The following is a 24,047-nucleotide window of genomic DNA, read 5'->3' on the forward strand; positions in this document are numbered from 1 at the left end:
CAGCAATGGGGCATCACGTGAGGAGTACCACCAGAGCACGAGGAACGGCAGAGAGATGGGACTAGCTATAATCTAGGTGATACAGTCAGAGAGAAAGGACAGAAAGGAATGGCATGGCTGTTAGAAGCTGGAGGAGGACTGCCATGATGGTCTGAACAGAAGAAAGGAGCAGGGGAAGTCAAAGAGAGTGTTAAAACTGGGAGTCAATTTCACGGGGGAATTCTGGAGCTGCCAGCTCTAGAGGAGGATCCCTAAGCTGTCATTCATTCAGTGATTTTGTCTGGCACTGTTCAAACCAGGAGCCATGCCTTGCTCTCTTTCATGGTAATTCTTGTGCTACTTTTTGCATCACATGCCACTTGGGGCTTCGGAAAACAATTTAAAAAATAATCCAGTTGCTCTGTATGAATTCAGATGTGGGCATCTGGTTTGTGCACTGTGCAGTTTGTATCTGTAGCCCATCTCTTCTCGTGCCATCTGGGCCATGTAGATTACTGGGGACAGGAGCTTTTGCTCTCATGACCCCATGTTTGGGTCTTGTCCCTTACTCAAAACAGAAATACATGGACAGACCTCGCACTGGCTTTACCAAGAGCTATTCTTGCCTGAGAACGGCAGGATCACACCAAGGATCAAATCCTCTTTGTGGAGGGATTACATTTCCTGCCAAATATGTGACATGCTCAGTTTCAAGCATATACAGAATAAATCTGTGACAAGACAGACATTTAACAGTGGCTTAGTATCCAGGACTGTCATGGGAGACAGCTCTCAGCATCTGATCTAGCAAGATCTTCTGGTCAATGTCTGCATGACCTTGGGATCCACCTCTCCAAAATAATTTCTGGGGATGGTGTCTAATGAAGTTTTAGTACTAATTTATATATACTGCACAAGTGTGGATTCATACGGTTAAATTATATTGGGAGGTGACCCCTGAGAAACCACTTCTAAAGAAACTAGTTTTCCTTTCTGCCAGCTCTTGTCACTGCTCTGCAAGTCTTCACTGTCTTCTTTGTGTCGCTTACCCACGCTTATCCTTGGACTTTAAAACACATTCATCAAAGAGATAACAGGTTTCATTTTGTATATCACTAAGGATTATCCTGTGAAAACAATGCTACTGGAAATATGTGATGGCTGACTTGTAAGGAATGTGCGGAGGCTTTGTACATATTACAAAAATTTCAGTCCAGCTCCTGGAAAAAAACCAACATAAACTTGCTCAAGAGGTTCCTGTTTCTTGCTGTGCTGTGTGCCTGCTCTGAGAGCTCCCAAAAGCCAAACTTCCTGTGCTGGGGACAATCAGAGAGGCAGATGCTGTCACTTCCACCCTGGAAACTAACTGCCAGTGCAGTTAATACCCTGCTCAGACTGCTCTCTTAGGAAAGTATGGGTAACAGTGTAATGAGATATTTCCTTATGCAACTATGCAAAAACACAAGAAGAAAGAAAAAAAAAAAAGGAATAAAAAATGATAAGGAAGTTTTAAACCAGATATGACAGCCTTAAAGATTTCGCACCACCTTCCTCCTCTGGAATTAAAGAATGTTTAAGGCAGACTAACTTGGGGTATGTCAGCATGACTATATGATCCCAGGATCCAACCCATACTTCAAGATTGCACCGATTGGAATAACGCTTTCATGAATAACATAATGCAGGATAAAGTGTTGTTTATGATTTCTTTTCTCAGCAGATCAGCTATGTACATCTTGTAACACAGGCTGGCTCTGTGGAATATCAAGCACGGTGAGAGACCTGTTAGAAAATGAAATACATTATCCAGCCAAAGCAATATCAGAAATGTCCCAGAGTCTACACTATCTTAATGTTGATTTAAAATCATATATTCATATTACCTTTTTATGTCTAGTAAAGCAATGTGATGGAGCCTTTCTTTTGCCAAAGTTGTATTATCCCATTTCTCTGAGTTAGGGAAACTGTAATGTGTCTGCTTTACAGATGGGTAAACTTAGCATAAAGAGAGAGAAGCCATTGTTTTCAGTCAAGAATGCCTAAATGTAAGCACTGTCATCTATATTGGCCATCCATAGTGGCAGTGGCTCTGAAAATGAGCCTTTTTCCATTCATTTATATGACAGATTATTTTACTTTAAACGATTCTTGGATAAAATACATTAGGCATCCCTAGGGCAGGAACTTGAAATCAAGAGTCCCACATGAAGACACTACCTGCCCGGCTAGAGAGATGCGCTCATGGGCTCGGGGTGATTGAATTGCTTTTGCCAACTGGAGCAGTTCAGTAGGAGGGATGGGGTGTGTTCTGCGCAGGTACTGCCTGCAGCTGGGTCATTAGGGTGCTTTTCAGGGCCAGGGGAGAGCAGGTTTGGTTAGGACTGCCTTTAAACTCCTGCATGCTAAAATACTGCTTATGAAGAGGACATTACCACCACCTCCTTCTCTTGCTCCTTTTCTTCTTCCTGTGTTTGAATAAAAGTGACTGCAGCTGCACCGAGCATAGCACAGGTTCCCATAGGTGTGTTAGGTGTATTATGTTTATAGGACCCCATCCCCCTGGCAAAGGGTTCCCAGTGGAATTGAGGTATCGCTAAAAAATAGAGACTGGGCTGATTATTGCTGGCAGGGTCGAGGCAGTCCTGAGCATATCAAGGAGCACACACAGGCATTTGTCAAAGTCCTGCTTTTGGTGCCAAAACCCTTTTGTCAAGTTGTGACTAAAGAAATAAGTAGCCACAGAACAAGGAATTAGAGTACCCCAGTCAGTAGCCAGTCATTTCCAGCCAGCGTTTTGATAAATGTTGTATAAATTATAGTATAGTATAAATTATAGGCATATAAATTACAACTTGTAGCATGGAATATTGGACCTGCTGGGGATTTTAGCCTGCATGTATGGCATAGCCAACATACTGTTTCCATCATTTTAATAACCTTTATAGAGCAGGTGGCTGATGCAGTTAATGCTGCTATCATTTTTCTTTCCTTGTGTGATTTGCTGTGATGACAGTTCCATCGTTTCATTTTGAGTATTTAAGGCTATTAGGAAGCATTTTTAGGCAATCATCTAGTGTAGGTATTTTTAAGCATGCTTAAAGCATATAGGGAGTCACCCTCTTTCACACTACATATTTCTAAATAAGTATATGACATGTGCTATGTTAAATTGTGGAAAAACTATGGACAAGATCACCAGCTGTGATAAACTGCCTAGCTTAATACAGTTAGATGGAGTTATGCCCTTATATTCCATATGGGGATCAAGCCCAACATCCTGCAACTGCAAAGATTTCAAAGATGTGAAACATTTCTAAGTTAATTAAAATGTATATTTTGCATTTCAAAGATAAAATACAGAAACCAATATGTCATCAAACCATTTAATTTTCTTCCAAGTTTGAGGGTAAATTGACAAGAGATCAGCAATTGGCAGGAGAACAAATGAAACATATTGAAAGAGCCAATTTGCTGGTATCAAGGGAGGCAGATGTGTCAGTTTTACATCTGCTCAAGCAAAGTCCTTGTTGCTGTTTTTTCCCCTCCTTCTTTTAAAAAATATTTCATTATCCAAAAGTTTAATTATTAGATAATTGAATAATCCTTTATAAGTGACCAAGGAGTACTCTGTTCATTGAAGAGCCCCTTTCATCACCGTTCTGTGATTCTGGCAGTTGCAGTTCGTTTGTGGAAGTTTCTGATTTTTCCCAGAACTCGTCACACCTGACACGCACCAGATTTCAATTGCAGCTGAGTAGTTTCCTGGGCCCCAATACTCCAGATGCCAATTTACTACCTCTTTCTTGAGCTAGCTATTAAAAGGGAAGGAAGTGGAAACAGCACTGAGATTTCTACTGACAGTCTGCTTCAGGATGTAGGCAGACATCATGGCAACGAGCAGCAGAAGGAAAAAAAAAAAAAGCAGGTGAGGGTAAGCGCTTCCATATTTTTAACTGCAGGCAGCAAGGTGGGACCCTTACATAGTTACTTTGTGAAGCAGGTAGGCAGGCAGCCATGAGCTAAGTCTGTCAATAGGTGTTAGTCAGAGCTGTAAGTCTGAAGTGTGGCAGCAGCTGTTATTTGAAGGAACATGTACAGATAACAAAATAAGTAATCCTCTGCCCTTGACTTTCCCAGTAACTATTTGTTAGTCTCCATTCTCTTTATTGTTAGTTTATCGTCTATCAAATTCTTGTGAGGAGGATTTTAAAAATGTGTCAGCAAAATGAGGTAGTACGATTATGTAATTCTTCATATTTTATTAATTTTTCAAGAGGACTGATATGTGGTATACCCAGGGTGTGTATGCAAAACTGGAAAATCAAAGAATTTCATGAGAAGTGTTAGGGCCACTGGATTTGCAGAAGCTTTGTTGCCAAGCTATATATCTGTGAATCAGATCTTCTGTATGCATGTACCCTGCAAACCAGGAAACTGAAAACATGAAAATATGTGGTTTTCTTTTATTTCAAATAGATGTTTTCTGTTGCTAGGAGTATGATAGTTTTGTTTTGTCTTGTATGAGCTTTGAGTATTGGAATTGTTCATGTGACTTCAGGAGTTAAAGCTTTAATTAAAAAAATACTGAATATTGTAAAATCATTCATTTCATATACTGAAGGCATTTCTAAAGCACTGAGCAGTGTAGCCTTGAGGTGCCCACTGATGCTTAAAAATAACAAGCAATTCCGCTCAAAATAGACTATCATGACCCTCTTTTTTTGGCCACAATTTTTATTTTAAATTCCATGCTAGAAAACTTTTTCCACAGGAGAAGAAACTTTGCTTTAGGGAAGGTTTTGGTTTGCTTGAGAGAAAGTGTTGCTCAGTTACTGCAAGGAGGGCACCCGTTGACTGGGCTGGAGTGCCTCCCCTCTGTGTCTCCAGACCATCTCCAGTGCTCAGCAATGGGAACAACAGCACAGGGCTTAGAAACAAATACGTGCAATATGTGACTTCTCTGCAATATCAAAAGGGTATTCAAGGTTAAATCTCCCAACTACTTGAATCCATGACAGAGCTTTCTTTTTAGTCTGGTTGTTAGTGGGGGAAAAAAGGTACCTTTCTAACTATGCAACTTATTCTTGCACTATCCCCCACTCAAAGTAAAAACATTCTGGAGAGCAGTGCTCAAAAGGAAGTTTCAGTTTGTTTCATTTCTTAGGATTCATTATTTGGTTTACACTTACCCAAACAAGATGAAGGTGCCAAATGAGTTCATATTGTTATTGAAGCACATGTGACCTTTAGGAGTTTGAGTCTGTTTTGTTTAAATCAAAACAGACAAGGTAGAAGAAAGGATTTTGTAGATGGGTAACTGAGACAAAGGCAGGTTAAGTGATTCTCCCAGCTTCCACCCACAGTCTATAGCAAAGTCAATAAATGAAAATGAAACCTGTAAGTCTCTCAAGGTCACATCTTCAAGGGTGCATTGAGCTCACAACCTCCAGTTGTGGAGGTGGCTTCAGGAGTATGGATGGAGATGGAAAATCAGGAAAGGAGACTACTGTGTAAAGGAAAGAGCAGGATCTGCCTTCCAGGAGAAGGAAGAGCAACATAGACCTGGAAAAATGTGGCAAACCCACCTTTCATATCTGGGAATTACTTGGGGGTGAGGGGGGGGTGTCATTACGTCAGGGCTGTTGGATTTGACACCAGTGAAAGTGCCTTTTGACTCTCTAGAGGCATATTGTATCCATAGAACTACGAAAGTCAAGAGAGATGCCTGTATTTGCCAGAACAGTTTACTCTAGCCTACTCTGCCCTTTGTTATCAGGGGCAGCTTCTTGCCCAATAGCCACCAAAGATGAGATTTCCTGCTGGGCTGTTGACTTCTAATTGTGTTGTTCCCATTAGCGTCCCAACAACATCCCTCAACAGAAATTGGTGTGCTAGAGCACTGCTGACATAAGAAGTGGACAGAATTTGTCATGCAGTCCACTGGAGAGTCCACAGCCCTTCCCCATGCTTAGTATAGATGGGAAGTCTTCAGTAGCAGCTGGCAAATGTTGAATTATTAAATTGTGTCTGCAGCACTTAATATAATTATTGCCCAAGTGATAGTACAGTGAGATAAGCCCGGTGTCGACAAGCAGACTTTTCCACCTTCAGAGTTTGGTTAACAGGCTTGCTGTTTTGAAATTCAGGAAAAGTCCACTCTGTCAGGAAGGATTTAAATAGAAAATTAAATGGGTTTGCATATTGCTCTGCATGACAGATTTCTTGTTAGCCTTCAAAGTCTGCATGATCTAAGCAAGCGTGTGGAAGTAAGATACATATTTGAGTGTTATAATAGTTGTAGTTATTGTGGAGAAGTGTTAAATATAAGCAGTTACCCCAAATGCTATTTTAATTCACTAAATATTCTGTAGATTAATAAAACTGTATGTGGAGGCAGGAGAACAGGGATGGCTGCAATCATTTTTGGGTGGCTTCTCAATTGGCTGTCTATTCGGAGGGAATTCACTCTCCAGTGATCTTGTCTTCCTCAAGGAGACAAATGTAGACAAGAGATGACTCCACAGTTATGTCTTGACTAGAAATAACTGTGGCAGAAACTCCATTTGCTCTTCCCATCCTTTTTCCAATAAAGTGCAATTGGTACACCCTTTGCCTCTTTCTGTGAGATGTTTGTAGGCAGTGTTATTGTGAAGGAACATAAACTGCCACCACAGATGTTCTTTAAACACACGGTTGAAAAGAACAGCTCTGCTATGGTGACAGAAAACATCAAAGCAACAAAACACACTATCTGATGGGGGGTAACAATATCTCAGCTAATAAAATGGCTGTCATCCCTGCACATTGTATAGATAAGAAAGCTGAGGACGTTTCGATGCTCTTTGTTGGTATGCCAAGTTGCAATTATCCTATGACAGACCTCTTCTGGGCTATGATTGATGAAACATTTTGAGGGGGGGACACTTCAATAAGTGAATTTCACTGGATTCAATGATGACATCGCTTGCACAATGGTTGGCAAAAATAAAAACATTAAGTAGAACTAGGAAAATGTGGCCTTATTTAATCTGCCTGGGATGTCCTTGCCACATTCATTTATTTGTATTGTATGTTGGATGTAAACAAGTCTAATTCTGAAGTTCTTGTGTTGACCTTCTCTGGCATTGAGATCAAAGTACTGTCTGCAGTAAAGATGAGAAAACTTTAAAGACTTCAGTGGCTTGTCAGAGTAGGGTATGTTCAAACATAAAATAACACAACAGTGCAGCCTTTGGCTAAAACAGGCACAAAATGAAGTTGTGAAGAAATTTGTTGCTCCTCAAAACCCCATCATTATCTTTCAGTTTAATGGCCTAAAAGTGGACCTCCTTAGAAAACAATTTTTCCTTCTTTCCTGGGCCTTAACTCACAGGGTGACTCTGCCCCTTGCCTTTAACAGATATAACACAGATGTCACCAGTTAAGAGGAAAGGAATGCCCTTTCCTTACTCAAATTCCTGGGTGGATTTGAGGACTGGTAAAGCCCTCCTCTGAACAACAGTCATCCCTCTGTAAAATGTCAGCCTTTCTAAAGCTTGGCATTATCCTTTTCGCAACAGTGTGTGCTGCTGTCCCACCCCCAATGTGTCCTTTTCCCTGGCTCCAGCTGTCCCCTATCCCAGATCTTTCACTGGGTCTCTGGAGGAGATCCTCGAGGTTGACTTTACAGTGCGTGATCTGGAGCCAAGGCAGCTGGAATAAGAATTTAACCTCTAATCCAGTATTTTCATATTTAACAGCTTGACCATTTGAAAATAATTGTCTTTTAAATGCTGCTTTTCTCTGTGCATACTCTGTATTTAGACTGGAGATGTAAACCTACTCCACTTGACTGAATAAACAAAAGAAATGCTTAATGCTTACTATAACACAAAGTTTGCAACAAATTCAAGCACAGGGAACTTTTCCCAACAAACTATTCTGGGATCTTCAGTATCTTGACTGAGCTGGGACTTCTGGAGTAAAACCAAGGATATCCTACAGAACTGCCTGTGCTGGTACATCCAGAGACAGGCGCAGAGGACAAAAGGCAATGACTTCTTTTAATGAACAAAACGTTTGATACATGATGTAATAGTTTTCCTGAATTAAAAATAAAGTAACAGTCTTTACTGTTGCTTTTTGCTAAATCAGTTTCTTGTCCAACACTTTCAAAAATGAAACTTGCAGCACTTTTCCACATATCTAATAAATGGCCCAGTTTTCAGGGATACTTAACATGATGTAGAAATCTACCCAATGCTGCTGCAAGTTCAGTCTATTTAATAATCAAGAGGTTATCTTGATTATGGTTGCTTGAACTTAGATTTAGGCACTTACTTTGAGAAATTTATTTCAATAAATGAAGGGAAGTTACTATTTTATTTATTTATTTATTTGGAGTTATTTGCTTGGGAAACAAGTTTTTAGCATTTCCAACTGAGAACTCAGCAGCTGAGTAATACTTAGAAAACTACTGGTGAAGGTTTCTGCAGTGCCTCCCTCTCTGACAGATTCCCCAGCATGGCAGTCTGTGGAAATCTATTGGTTTACATGCATTTATTCAGTACCTTATGACAATCTTCCTTTTCTGTGGCTTCTGCCTTCTTAGTATGCAAGTTATACCTCTCATTTTAATCAGTGGCAGCAGTGTTTTCTCTGTTTTCTAATTGGGACTTTGCCTCAAAGGGTCCGCTGAGCTGACATTGTGCAGTACTGGATAAACCATGGCAAGCAGTGTGGCTGTGCAGCATGGTGCTATGTCCAGGCTAATAGAGACTGTGTTTAAAGGGCTAATTGGCCTGGTTAGAGAGCAGCACTAACGTGGTATCGCTGCTTGCAGGACGACCTGCCTCTGAGCTCTGTGCAGCCCTCCATTGTGGCGTACAGGCGTATCTCCAGTTGCTGAAAGATACACAGTGTTTATACAACATATCTACACCCTCCCGCCTGTCAGTACTCCCAGGCATAAAATGCATATAATAACACTTCCCGTGGCAGGTTATATTATGGTAGGCGAACTTGAAAGTGTTTTCAGTTCTGACTTGTGTTACGTTTCAACATTATTCCCTGTTATAAGTATTACTTCTGTCCAAACTGTAGATATTTTTCTAATGGAACTTTTATGTTTTCACGTAAGTGTGTTTCATATCTTTGGGATAATAAAGTCCTTAGCCCCTGTATCTACAGATAAACATGCTCACTAGAAAATGACAAAGTTACGTAGACAACAGTGATTGTGAATAAGCAAAGTATTTCAACCTAGTGTGTAACAACTATTGAAGATCACCGTTGTTGGTGCAGTCAGCAAGGGAAAAGTCACTTTAGATTGAAATAGGATGCTATATACTACCCTCACGTTCAAAATTCATTAAGGGACCTGAGTTGCATTAACTCATTCTGCCATTTGACATGGAGCTAAAGTTTTCCAGATTGTATGCCTTAGAAAGAAAGGTCCAGAAAGAGCTATCAAGACCATTTGGCATGAGGAGACCATGGGCTCCATCACTTGACATCTGTAGGGTTCAGGAGGGAGAGATAAAAGAGGAAATCTGGCCTTTAGAGCAGTCTGTTTTTTGGAAGAGGTTGCTCCAGAAAGGAGGAGGGCTATATACTTTTCAAATGAGCAAATTCCACTAAGATGATATTTGGCTATTATATGGGAAAATTACCATGATTACCCAAAAAAACTGCAACCCTTTGACTGAGTCTGAGCAGTACCATAGACCTAACTTCTCCTGAGTTTTATAACCTCTAATTCTACTTGCACCATTATATTTAGCTTTAATTCCCATTGGAAGAAAAAAAAAGGGGGGGGGGGGAATGGGACACCAAACACTATAAGTTTTTATAGTGACCTTTGTTACCAGAAATGAACCACTGGGGTCAGTCTCTGAGAATATCACTGTCAGTAGTTAAGAAATTTTCACCATGGAGTTAAATACTTATGCCATTAACAGTAGCTGGAAATACTTCAGTGGTTATTGTTGAAGTCATTAGTCTAGTTGAAGTAATGCTGGCATGTTTTCCCTCTGGGTAGAATTCCTCAGACTAATTGTCTCCTCCTTGCCAGACCATATTTGATATCTTCAGGTTTGGAGACTGGATGTTTTCCAGTAATTAATGGCTTTTCTCAGTTAAAGATTGAAATTATTTCCTTTTGTGAGTTAGTCTATTTTCCAGTAGTGAAGCTATTGAATTCCAGAGCATTTAAATGGGATAACTTACAAATAGAGCTAATATAAAAAAGACACTGTCACCAAGCCACATGAAAGCTATGTGAGCCACTGTAGAAGAGGCTTAGTTCACATGTAATTTTTTACAAGAATCAAACAGCATTGACTTTAAAAATAATAATTAAAAAAATGTATTCTTTGTTATTGGTGTTAACTTCTTCTAATGACCTAACCTTAATATTAACTTAGAGCAATATAGGTCCATGCATCTCAAAGACAAGCATGAGGTCACCTCATGGAACCTCCTGAATAGTAGTGGCAATCAAATTTCATCAAGCTATTCTTGAGTACTATAACTTGGGTTTGACAAAAGTACATCGTGAACTCAATGTCTCTGATGCCCAGACTAGAGTCCTTAAAGTACTTTGTCCACTTAGAGTGTAATTAGCCTGTGGTTTCAGAAATCAATGACTACTGTTCCACAATGGAAAAAAAATAGCTTCTGTAGTCACTGTTTTATGGCCTTCCATGTTATTTGAGCTATTACTTCTCTCAAAGCAATTTTACCGCGTCTTTTATTGTATTCTGCTTTTTAAATCCAAAATGGAACATAATACAGATCTCAAAGCTAAAAGCAAGAAGTGTTTTTAATACTGTTTCAGATATGTTACAGCAGATTATTTTTCAAAGGACAAAATTTATTGAAGATAATGTAGTACAATGACACCTGCACTTCATAACATACCACCTATTTTTAAGTAGCAGGTTCAAAAGCATGAAGAGGGACTTATAGTTAAACACTGATGAGCCCAGTTGTCCTTTCTACATATGCATCTGTCCCTGTTGCCCAAGTAAAGACTTCTTACAAAAGCTCTTAAATCATGTTATATCATGATTTAGCAAAAACCTTTTCAGTAGAGTTCAGTTTTTCTTTTCCCTTCCAAAAATGCTGCTACAGTGGTAAATGTAAACCGACAGAGTTTATCTCCCCAGGGCCAGGAAGGTAGTCGGCAAGTGTGAGACGTAGGAACTTGTGTTCATCCTTACTTCCAGCCTTGTGTTTCACTTGCCATTAGATGGGACATTGCTGAAGAAGCCAGAGAGATCACAACATCTAAGTGATGACCCTTGTGTAACTGGCTGTAGGAGACATCCATCTACTAGCTGTTGGGGATTAGATATGGACAGAGTAATTCTGATATGTTTATACTGCCTTTCTTTAGATGCATTTAACATCTGTTGGATGTAGTTCAGATGGATCCCAAGATTTGGTGCATGGTAGCGTGCAATCTCTTTGCAGCTACTGAGGAACTATTTTCTCTACAAGAAGACAGTTTACAGAATCTGATGTAATATGCAAAAGAAAGTTTGGATTTACACAAATAACAGAATGTGCCATACTTCAGAAAGTTCTGCAAACAGAGTTTTCAGAACTTAGTGTTGGAAATAAGAACCAGGTGCGCTGGGAATTGAACAACAACTTTGAGTCTTGTTTTCCTGAAGGTTATTATACAGTGGCTACTGGAGTACAGGGGGGATATGTGTACACAGCATAAATAAATCATCACATTTATTTACATAAACTGAAAAAAGGGTTAAACAATGTAATCAAGATGTCAGCCTCACATTCTGATACATCTACTTTTATGGTGCTGATTCTATGCCAGTATTATGGTAAATGGAAAATGCAATGGGAAGTCTGCAAGAAATTACAATGCAAATATTGTCTGGCTATAGGTTGTTTGGTTTTGTGGTTTGTTGTTTTGTTTCCTAAATACAGTTCTATTTGCAGTGCTAAAACAGAAATTCTACTTGGGCTGCCCACTTGGTTCTGCAGTAAGGGACCACTGTGCTGCTCACTTTAAGCAGAAATATTCTGATTGTGCATGTGCTGCTTTACTTTTCAGTTAAAGGATGAGTTTCAGTGAAAACAAGCAAGTTAACAACAAAAGTGAAAGCTGGATTGGGAATGATGTAATTTAGTAACAGGGAGGTTTCTAAAACCCTTCTGCTGATAGCGTTCAGAAAAACATTGCCACCTGCACACTGCTGGCAGTTTGAATCCAGCATATTCCCATTTGGCTGCACTTCACCTTGTTTTAATTCCATGTTTTTGAAGGAGGTAAACCAAGAAACTGATGATGTCACTTAATTACATTCTGCCTAATTCTTGAGTAGTAAGCTTCACGCAGGGTGTCTGCCAGGATGTTGAGGTTGGGCCTTGGTAATTAGGTCTGTGTGGGGTGAGGAAAGGAAGAGCAATGTGGTCTTCATTCTTGACTTCTGCTCTTGGCAGGTTTTTCCCCTTTGCTTCTATAAAAGCAAAGATGTGGGTTAATGGGAGCCACTCCTTGCACAATAGTGAGTTTGAGTTCAGGCCCTGTTGTGGAAACAGACTTTTCACACACTTCAACCAAACACAAGCATGTTCTGTTCACTTAGAAGTAAATGCAGAAACAGTCCTGCTATTTCAGAGCCTGCCACAAGAAGGAGTGACGGAGTGGGTCAGCTGGGGGAAAGCCTTCTTCAGAATTAGAGATGAACCTGAGCTTACCATTTAGTTCAAACACACCCATCTGCCCATTCTAGGGAGGAATTCAGCAACTGGATCTTAATTTCTGCCTCCCAAATGTATAATATGAACCACCTCAAACAAAATGACAGTCAATCATTGCCATCAACTCCAATTAAAAGTACCTTTAATGTACAACCAGCTCTGTGCCTGATAGTTACTTTATAAATCATTACAGAGCTCCACGTACTTTCTCATTTGTGTCCACCACCACATGCCATCTGTGCAATGAACTCGCATGCCTCACAGTGTCACTGGCATTAAATATTTGAAACTGCCCATTGCGTTCTGCAGAGGGCTCCCAGAGCAGCACAATGACGATCCTCCATGAGCAGCTGGGTGCTTCCAGCCCCGGCTCCCCGGCATGGTGAGAGCACAGACCTACTGGTGCCACGTGGTGTTCAAGACCCCAGGACTTGGTCCCATGTGACTGAAGGAAAAGTCCATATCCTGACAGAGAAGACAGCTATTTCTTATCACAGCCTTTGCTGCAGGCTTGTAGCGAGTTTGATAAAGCTCATCAGATAATGCTTAATGTTCCTCTGCCTCATTTAAGCTGTGTTGTCTCTCATTTACCCCCTTTTTCACATCTCGCTTACCCATACCAGGATGGTACCACAGTGGGTTTCATATATAAGCTGTAAAGTGGTGATGCGTTTCCCAGCTGCACTTTCTGAATAAATAGCTTTTTTGTTTGTTTGTTTTTGAAATTTGGGAAAGTGCTGCCTGGAAGTTTCTCTTCCCCCTTAATCAGACTGTTTTCTAAGCTGTTTTCCTTCTGTTTTTTCTCTTGCTTGGGACCGAAATGTTTAGATTTGAGTGGTGACATCTCACTTGTTCACATCCTGTCAGATGGGAGCCTTGGGTTGTTTGAGTTCACACTATGGCTAACCAGGAGCTGCGTGTGACTGGAACTGAAAATGGAATTATTGTTTTAGCCCCTCCTATTTAGTGTCTATAATCCAGTTTTCCAGAGAATTCATCCGGTCGTCACCCCTCGCCTCCAAATTCAGTCTGAGAACTCCAGCAGACCATCTTCATCCTGGATTTTTTCCATGTTACTGTCTCTGACATTACTGTGCAACAATCTCCCTCCTTCTTTAGCTTTGCATTTTAACAGCTCATCAGGCCAGGTGCTTAGCTGGTGAATTAATGCCATGTTCCTGGAAGGAAGGCAGAAGGGGAGCCTGGAGTGCCCCAGGTGTAAGGAGGTCATGGTCCGCTTCCCCAAAGAGTGAGCAGCAGCTCCCCGTCCTTTGTGCCCGCGCTGCAGCGTGGGATGTGCTCCTCACCTGCACCCCGACAGGCACCCGGAGACCCTGCTCACCATATCAACAGCTCTGAGTTTTGTCTGTAATAGAAGGGGTGAACCTTCATAGCACTCATAGGTCTTCCCCTCATGACCTGGTCACGGAAGGGGTGACAATAAATTACTAATTTGGGGTTTGGACACCCAAACTGAAGCAGCTGCACAGGTCTGAAGCTTTGTTGCTGAGTCTCTGCTGGTCAGTGCAGCTCTAAGGTCTCCTCTGGGGGAGTGGGGGGGAGCGTTGCTGCTGTCTCCAGTGCCCATAGACCCCTGCTCTCCAGAGGAGGAGGGGACCCAGTACTGGGGAGAAGGTGGGACATGGCCACTCAACTGCTATTTATTCCCTCCTTTCCCTCTGTTTCAGTAATTTGAGCACCCTGTTCGTTTTTATTCTCAAATTCCTGCAGACGCTTGTCTCTGTAGATGGTTTGTTTCCAGTAAAGGACTAGCACTTTTAAAGATCCCCCCCCCCCCCCTTATTCTTCACACATGAGTGACCACAAATTATAGATTTTTCCTTTTGCGATACTTCACAAGTGTTGAAAAGGCAGGTTGTTCTGTGTGGCTAAATAAGTGACAATTTTATCACTGGCACTTACCCAATAATAAATGCTTTTCATGTTTAATTTGTAATGTCTGAAAATACCAGCAAGAGATGAGGGAAGCAGTTTAGATAATATATTAACCTCTCCAAACCTTGTCCATTCTTCAGGAACATACCTTTCCTTTTTCTTTTAAACTGTGCTGCCCTGTTCCTTAAACTGGGACTAAGGGAACTTTTTGTTGTGAGGCCCTTTAGTTCAGCCAAACATGAAAGAAGTGCTGATCTGAAATCATCTCTGCATACACACACAGCCCGTGAAGAATGCAAGAGAAAATATTTGTTTACTGAACTAAGGACTTTTAGGAGTCCAGCAAGCTGCATAGCCATCAGGTTCAAACCAGTTAAAAACACTGTCACGCTATAAAAGCATCCTGAGAAGGCATTGTGGAAAGCTCTTGCAAGGAGGTAGAGAGTTACGAAATTTTAGCAAGACAGAGCTTGCAGTGGCAAGATTTCCTATGCAGCAACTGCATGGTCCCCTGCCCCAGTGTAGGACAGGGATGAATCGGGCCTGTTATGAAAGCAATTCATATTTAAATGAGATTTCCAGCCCAGTTCTGCAGTCTCAAGTGGTTTTTCTAAGCATCTACTCTTTCATGCTGATTTAGACCAAACTTGAATGCTGAATCTTTGGAGAATCATAAACAAATTGTGTTAAATTACCATTAATGGAAACACATCACAAGGAAGGAAAGGCAAGGTTGTTAATGGTATCGCTGTTCTTAACTCAGGCTGCGATGGCTGTAGACGCGCAGTCCTCCAGCACAGAAGTAATGTATGTAAGATCACCCACTGTTCTGAGACCTCCAGACAAGCTAAGCACAGCAGGGTGAGTAGCACTGGAATTTGTTTTACAGGAAGCCTTTCATTTCCTTGCTTTTGAGGGGTTAAGTGAGGCACTTCAAGTACTGTTCTCCCATGAGGGTTACACTAGGGAAGGGTAGTTTTAGTTTCCCCCAGGGGCTCCATAGCAGCTTTGGCAGCAGAGGCTGCTGTCGAAAGAGAACAGCCGGATGCAATGAATCAATGTATTCCCCAGCCGCTCTGGCTGCGTTTCCTTCCTACCCGGTGCTGTCCACTTTTCAGACTACTGTGTCCGATACTGGTCCCCAGCCCTGTGCTGCCACTGCTGTTCTTGACAGATGGGTATGCCCCAGAGGCTTCCAGCCTTGGTTTCAAAAGGCCTGGATTGGGGCGAAACTAATTGTTGATGTTTTAATGTCATCTGGGCAATGCACTGAATAGAATGTGAATGCGTTGCAGTATACAGTAATGGCCTCAGTATGAGCTGCTTAGGGACCTTAGTAATGTTGAGTGTTCATTAAACTTCTGAAAATCACGCCATCGTGCCTGTGCTTGTTCAGGTGTGGCTTTGGGAAAACGCAGGGTATCCAACTGAAGCTCTGGTCAGGAGTTCTTAATTCATTAAAATCCTTCTCTGGAACATCAAGGTGTCAGAAGAGTTCACCTGCGACAGCCAGATTTCTGCTGCCCTGGGAAGCCTGTTGCCTCTCTGGCCAGCCTGGCTGGTTATCCAGGTCAGAGCCCGCAAAGCAGCCTGGCCGCAGCACAGATTACCCTGCGTGGGGAGCCGGGACTGTGGCTCCTGCCAACGAAGCAGAGGAACCAGAGCCTCGAGCGCTCCGCCTGTAGCCAGGCCTCAGCAGAAAACCTTTGGAGATGTAGGTCTAACTGGCAAGTTTTGATCCAAGACTTTGGGAATTCCAGCTCTTCTGCAGAAGAGCTGGGAGCGTGGAAGTCAAGGGCTGAGCTCACAGGCTGTGCAGCTCCAGGGCAGGCTGTCCGTGCGGGGGGCTCCCCGGGGGTAAGCTCCTGCAGCCACAGGTGGCTCTCACCAGTGACAAAACTCCAAGTTCACCACTGCTAGTTTTCCAGTCGGGTCACTTACCAATTAGTGAAGGCCATCAGCCCAGCTGATCTCAATTTAATTCAGTGCCAGAGAGCCCAGAATATATTCTATAAAAGTTTCACTTTTGCAAAAAAACTCATTTTGCACGGATTGGTGAGGACTGAAAAATGCACAAATCATTCTGTTTAACATGGGCGATTTCAACCTTGTTTGTTTGTTACTTGAAGTGAAGGGAGAAACAGTGTACTTCAAAAATACGAAAAGAAAAAAAAGAAAAAATTCTGTGTGATCGTGAATCAATATGACAAGTTTCACCCCAAAACTAACTCTTCATATTATATGTCATCATATCATTAAAAAGTCTATCATGGAGATGTGCCCAGTGCAATGGAAATCCTTCAAAGCTGTTTGGATAAATCTACTGCTGTAAGACTTTCCCTCACAACATATTTCATGTAAAATATGTAAACAGCATTACAAAAAACTTACACCTAAAATTGATAATTCAAAGCATTTTCTCATGCTCACAATAATAACAAATTATGTCATTTTGTAGCTGTAGTTGCCCTGGCATTTTCCTATTTGTAGCTTATGATCTTATAACCACATTGTATTAAAACAGAATATATGACAGGATAAAACTTGCACTTTAGAAAGGATATGGAATATGATAGAAGAAATTTCCTCTATTCTTTTTTCCTAAAATCTTACCAGATTCCTCTAGCTTCCAACTGCATCATGGCCCTAAAATCCACAAATCATTCTTCCTCTCTGTATCCACATGTTTTAAAGTTTCTTAAAGAATTGAATGCTCTTTATATAAAAATGTATTCTATCACTACTAAACAAAATTCATACATGCTTTACTTAACAATGAACAATATTACCTGATGTAAAAGAGTGATTGTTCGAACACTGGATTTTATTTATAGCCCTCTGTGATAGGGAAGACTTCCATCAATGCTCAAACTTCTTAGTGGGGCTACTCAATCCTAAACCAATGGTGTTCTCAATTAATGAACACAAGCAGTTTTAATACAGAATTACCATCCTCAATTCAAAATGGAGTTTGAAAGGGGTGTATCAGCTTTTCACATTTTTTTGCTTTTGAAGATCCTTATACTTTCTCAAAAGACTAGTAGAGAGATATGATTACATGCAGCTAGTAGCTGATTCCATCTAACCATAATTACATTTATGTACGGTAAAATACATAGTAGCTGCATATTTAAGGTGAAAATGGAGAACGGGTTTTATTTTACACCTGTACCATGTGAGCATCCTACAGGTATTCAGGTACACATACATACCCATCCCTATATCCACCCATCTTTGGGTTATTTAACACAAATTTCCTAGGAAACTATTTATAACCTTCCTTATATTGTGATTTTTAATAATGAGATATTAGAGCAATCCAAATATTATAGAACTGCCATGTTAAAAAACCAAACCAAAACAACAACCAAAAAACAACCTGCTGCCCCCCGCCCTGTCATTTCTCAAGACAGTTCAGTTATTCAGGAAATGTCTTGTGTATCAAACAGACTTGAATGCAGCATTACCATTTAGTCACGATAATTAACCTTTTCATTTGGCCAATCTTGTCTCTAAGAGTCTCCAAATTTTTCATCAGTTACTGGAAAAAAAAGAAAAAATCTTTAAAGGGGTGTACATTCCTGAAATACTGCCTGCAGTGTTCAGTGAGTATCTGTGCCAGCAGTGAATGCACATGCCATAATTAAATTAGGTAGCAACAAAGCAGGTGGATTATACACTTGCTGTCATTTAAAGTATCCTCTTTGTATAGACAGAAAATTTTCTTAAACAACAACAACAAAAAAAAAAACAAACACTTTTCCGTCTATAAATCCTGTTGTTTTTTCCTGACTTCCTTTAAATCACAAATCCAACAACATTATAAATTATGTAAAATTTGGAAAAATTACTTTAATCCCCTGGGCTTTAGTTGAACTGCTGTCTGAAGAAAAAATTCAAGTTGTTTATACAGAGAACTAGAAGATATTTTTGCCGTCATTGTTGATCTTGTAAAATATTTTGTGTGAAATTAGGCAGATTAAACACATCTAGTCAAACTGTAGAGGAAACTCCTTTTTTTTTCTTGAAAACTTCTTCCTCACTTGCCTTTCTCATTAACCCAGTAGTTTTCCATAGCGAGCACCACCCTCGGCCTGCTTACGTCAGTGACTTTTATGCCATTAATTTCAATGGAAGCAGGATGTGGTCCAGTAAATTATCCCCCAGCATGGTCTGCTCAGTATTACATTAGAACATGGGAATAGTGAAAAGAAATCTCCTTATGAATTTAACTCTTTAAAATATTCATTCTTGTGTTTGCAATGTAAGTTACTGTTATTCTTCAATGTTCTAAAGGTTTCTCAGATTATCCAAAAGGCACTCCCAATAGGCAAGCCTCCTAAGACAATACAGTCACCATTAAACCCCTTACAGACATCCTAAATATTCAGGAAAAACACCAATAATCCAGTAAAGTTTATTAGGCATAGTTGTAAGGAGTTTATTTATGACCATTGCATGAATCATTTTAATATTGCTTATAAACTCTTTGGACCACCTGAAAAAGGTAATATTGCTGGATTTCGAGGACTATAGTTGAGCTCCTAGAAAACAAATCCAAAAGAAAAGTTCTTGCATGTAGGCTGTAGCTCTGTAGCTTTTCTCTCCTTAACTCTGTTATTCCTCTACTTTGAATGAAGTCCTGCAGTCATTGGTGTCCTACTTCTCATCTTCCGTGACTACTCTCCCATGAGCTTTCCAAAGTCAACACGTACTGTTTTCTAGGATCTATAATACTTTCCTAAGAGCAAGTTTACTTGGCAGCTAAAATAGGATGGTCCACTTCTTTTTGTCGTGAAATGCCAGGGTCCAGGAGCAAACTGGTATTGCAAGAGAGCCAGCCAGACACACACAAATAATATTCAAAGAAGTGGACCTTGTTACCAAGATTTGTAAATTGTCCGGCAGCCTGGTCTCTGCAATGCCACCTGCCAAACTAGGTTTTTCATATTCTCATGCTTTGCTTTTGAACTTGGATCAACACCACATTTTTTTCCTCGCTATCGTAATTCCACTTAAACTAATTTGGTTTTACTTTGGCATTCTTTAAGATCCAAATCATACACCTTCTCTGCTGTATTCTCATGAATACCAAAGCAGTAGAATAAATATTGTTGACGTGTGTTGGCAAAGTGCTTTTCTACTTGGATTCCTTATTAAATTACATTCAATTTTAGTTATAATGAGTGTAATCCATTTGATACTGTTGACCCAAATTCCCCTGAGGAGGGCTGCAGTTCCAAATTGGTATCTGCATCTCTGAGTCAACTGAGTAACATTCAGAATCATGGCAGACTTCAGATCTGAAGAATGTCCTGTTCCAGGGTTATGCTGGGGGTTTTGACCAAGGTATATTTCAGAAATGTATTCCTGCAACACTTTATGGCTCTTGGTGTACTTTAATCTTGCCAATGCCCTAGCTTACATAACACTTTACTTATCTGTACACTATCTCTGTAAAGACCTTATGAGAACACTGACCATCAGGAGAGAAGCAGCACCTTTCTGAAACTCATCCTTGGGCGTGTTTTCTGAAATCATATTTCTTCTCCCTGCCACACTCCTTAATTGTTCCTCTTCTGCAATAAGTTGTTACTTCTCTCCCTCTTAGAATTCTTTCCTGTCATTCATCAAGTTCTGAGAACATTCTCATGCTTGAGAACAGGAACAAAATCCCAGTAGACTTCAGGAAGACTTTAACTCTTTTCCTTTCTCATGACGTAGAAAATAGAGAACTCCACTCAGAGTGTCTTCTTCTTTGGAAGAGTTTCACTGATTTCTTGGTTTCAGAGGTTTGGGGTGCTTTGGGAGGAATGGGCTATTTGGAAAGATGGAATTATCGGTGTTGTGAGTGTTACTCTCAGTTTGATAAATAGAGCGTCTGGGTAAGGAAGCTTTGGCAATTTTTCTCAAGTTTGGTCTGAAAGTTATTTAACAGGGAACAGGGACCTTGGAAGATTCTGGAGAGGAAACAGTTTTATTGAGTCATTGCACTGATCAACGATACAGTTCAAAGCATGAGCTTATTTCGTTTGACCTTTGATCAAGCTAGCTGGATCCCCATGCTCTCAATGATAGCACATGCAGAGGCTCTGTAGAGATGAAGTAGTCTTAAAACTTGTGTATATAGTTCCTTTTTCATGTATCATTGGAGGCGTGGGATTAGCCCTGTAAAATAGATCATGTAAATTTGCAGGTACAAAAATGATGACTTGAACAGCAATTGCTAAGAGGTAAAGATCAAGCCATGAATCTTGCTCATCTGTTTGTTAAGATCTTTGGGATAACTAAGAAAACACAATATACTTGAAGACTCAGGTCAGTCAGTAGGCCAAACTTTCTAAGTTTGTTATCTGGGACTCCTGAGAAATATCACAGAAGGTCTTCAAAAACAGACTGGGGAAAAAACTGTCAGTTTAGCTATATTGATCCTACTTTGGTGTTAGGAAACAAAGCGGGTGACTTCCCGATACCCTTTTGAGCTCTGTTTTCTCTAATTCTAAATTCCCAGATGCATCCTCGGGGTGACTCTCTACCTGTAGATTTTTGGGCAGCAAAAAAATGTTGTGAAATACAACCATGGCAGAACATGTACTTGTCTCAATCCTTTATTCCAAGTGAATATCCAATTCAACCATTCACTTCAGAATCCCGCTGCTTTTCTCATTTGTTGACTCACGCAGGATGAGGGCAGAAGAGTGCTGCTGAACACCTGATTACATCCCTAGCAATGGGAAAACTATATAGACAAACACCAAGAGTGCCAGCTCAGCATTCAAAACTTATATAAATAAAATACCAGAGGCCAAATTAAGCTTTTACTTTACTGTTTTCTTCAATCGGCAAATGCAAATATATTTCTCCATAATTTATGTCTTGACAGATGATAATGAATGTGAAAATGTTACTCAGCCTTGTGGAGAGCATGCCAATTGCACAAACACTGTGGGAAGTTATTTCTGCATGTGTGTGCCTGGTTTCAAATCCAGCAATGGTCAACAAACTTTTGTACCTAATGATGGAACCTCCTGCGTGGGTAAGTTATTAATGTATGCCAGCTAGCTTTACATTGTCACTCTTCTCTTATTGCTTCTGTTAATTATAGAAACCTAGCAAAACGCTTTCAGATTTGTGAAGTTTGGAGTCAGGATATAGAATTCCCACAATTTGGACCAGTACAGACTTAATATTCCAGTTCAGACCCACACTTCTCACTGATAACACAGCAGCTGCCATTGCTTTCAGTAACATTTCAATCTTGAATCTGCTTGCAATATTTTTAATCCACATGTCTCAGTTTTAGACAATGAATATATAGTTATGGTAACACAGAAATCCCCAATCCACCTATTTATGCCACTGTTTCACTGATCTGTGAGCAAAGTGGTCATATTCTTAAGACAAAGAGAGTGACAAAGTATTCTGCATTCAGGTCGCTCTGGACCAACAAAATTCCCTATACGTTTGACCTACTATGCTCCAAATACCTTTTGGGTTGGGGCTTTGGTTGGGATATTTTTGGTAATTTTTCAGGTCTCATCAAAAGCAATGAGCAAGATCAGTAGTTATCCTACCTCCTGTGCCATCCATCAGCCTCTGTTTCTGAGGCAGTTGGATGGAACATGTTCAAGATTAGAGGGGAGGAAAAGTTCTCTGGAAAAATGTTATTTCTGAACAACTATGCAATCCTTTAGGATTTCCTTTGAATGGAAGAACTGTAACTATTTCTCTTTTTTCAAACTCCTGGTAATTTTCTCTGTATGTTGCAACAGTCCTCAGGGAATGGGAAAATGAGAAATAAATCTATTGCCCTTTACACCTTTATGCTGACTGTGCCTCATTCTAGATATGTCTCCTGTGAGCTTGTGAGTGCTGACAACCTCTCTTCTTACTGCTCTTAATATCAGCGGAATGACTGCATATTAAGCCAGAAAGTGATCTAATCAACATTTCTTGCCCATTGCTCACATCCATCTAAAAGAGCTCTGCTTTATCCAGCCGCTATGAAGGGTTCTTAAATTAGCTGGGATTGAGACTGTTAGCACACTAAGCTGTAAATATTCTCACCGTTTCTGGTCCAGACTTTGATTCTTACATTATGACGTTTCCTCAGCTTCAGAAGTTTTGTCTTCAAAGTTATTTCCCTGACTGTTCTTGTGTCACTTTAGCTTTTTACCATTAGCTTGCTAATTTCTTCTTTTTTTTTTTGCCCCTTTTTTTCTTTACTGGGCAGACATCTTTTTTTATCCTCTACTGGGAGTTAGTTTACCACTTTTCTTCTCCTTTTTGCAAATCCATGTGGGAGGAGCTGAGAGCTTCCAAAACTCACACTGAAACAAAAAATTACCTGTAGGCACCTTTTCTCATTAAACAAGTGTACCAATTACTTTACCAAGCAGTGAGTCCTAAAGACAACATTTTGATCCACAATTAATTTTCTACTTTATTTGTTAGGGAAACCATAATAGGATATTTTGTACCCAATGGATCTGCTGCTACGGGTAGTAGATATGACTTGCACAAAAGCAGCTGACAGTAGTGTATTGAGGGTGTACTACACAGAGCTGAAGCAACCACCGAAGTTGTCACTGTAAATACAGTGCAAGTTAACCAGTACAAATTGGAGAACAGAGCTACCAAGTATCCATCCTACCCAAGTTTTTAGGGCCACAAAATATTTTCAGGTTCTGCAAAGTCTTAAGTTTTCTCTTTAATATATGTATAATATATATGGCAGTAACTTCAAAAATGCAGTGGTTGAATTCTGGAGAGTATGCCCTTATGCAACCTATTTGTTTATGCCATCAAACCTATCTGGATTTCCCAGTGGTGCAAGTGTGGTACTTCACAGTGTGTGTGCGAGTGAGTCCATTTCAAAGCCCATGTGCATACACATGTGTGTTCCTCCCCTCTTTGAATACTATACTAAACTTCCGAATACAAAGTGATTATAACTCTCAAGGTAGTGGATTAAAAGAAAACTTGGGACAATGGCCTTGGGAAATGTCAGTTCGCCCTTAATCCAATCAAAATGTTGAGTTTTGAGTTGAGAGTCAGCAGTTTTTCATCCATGTTATCAGGCAGAATTGCTGAAGAGATGACAATGAAAAATGCAGATGGAGGAGGAACTGGAGGTTAGGAAGGGAGAGAGAGAAAAAGAGATGGAGAAAGGAAATGGAGAAGAAAAAAAGAGTGCAGAGATGTGATATTTCTGAAGATGATATTTTTCTGCTGTCCTGAACATGAGCTATTAAAATATATTTACTGTGTAAAAGCCATGCTTTTTCCTCAGACTTCACATTTTATTGAATGTTTGGCTGCAGATAAAAAGGTGAAATATAAACCTACTTTTTTCACCCTCATCAACAGAGTAAAAATGTGAAAATGGCCATCTGTAAAATGGAAGTGATATCCATGCCACTCTGCCTTTTCCAGGAACATACTATTAGTTTTCTTCAGGT

General features: G+C 40.3%; 1 protein-coding gene across 3 annotated transcripts in view; it reads left to right on the top strand.

Annotated features, from left to right (window-relative positions):
• Positions 1 to 24,047, top strand: part of ADGRL4 (adhesion G protein-coupled receptor L4) — a 76,125-nt gene that overhangs the window by 18,228 nt on the left and 33,850 nt on the right. For all 3 annotated transcript variants that reach the window (XM_075039154.1, XM_075039155.1, XM_075039157.1), the window contains one exon: positions 21,470 to 21,622. In XM_075039154.1, coding sequence (XP_074895255.1) covers positions 21,470 to 21,622 — 153 coding nt within the window. The remainder of the gene's footprint in view (positions 1 to 21,469; positions 21,623 to 24,047) is intronic.

Source organism: Buteo buteo, chromosome 10, assembly GCF_964188355.1.
Source record: "Buteo buteo chromosome 10, bButBut1.hap1.1, whole genome shotgun sequence".
Lineage (NCBI taxonomy): Eukaryota > Metazoa > Chordata > Aves > Accipitriformes > Accipitridae > Buteo > Buteo buteo.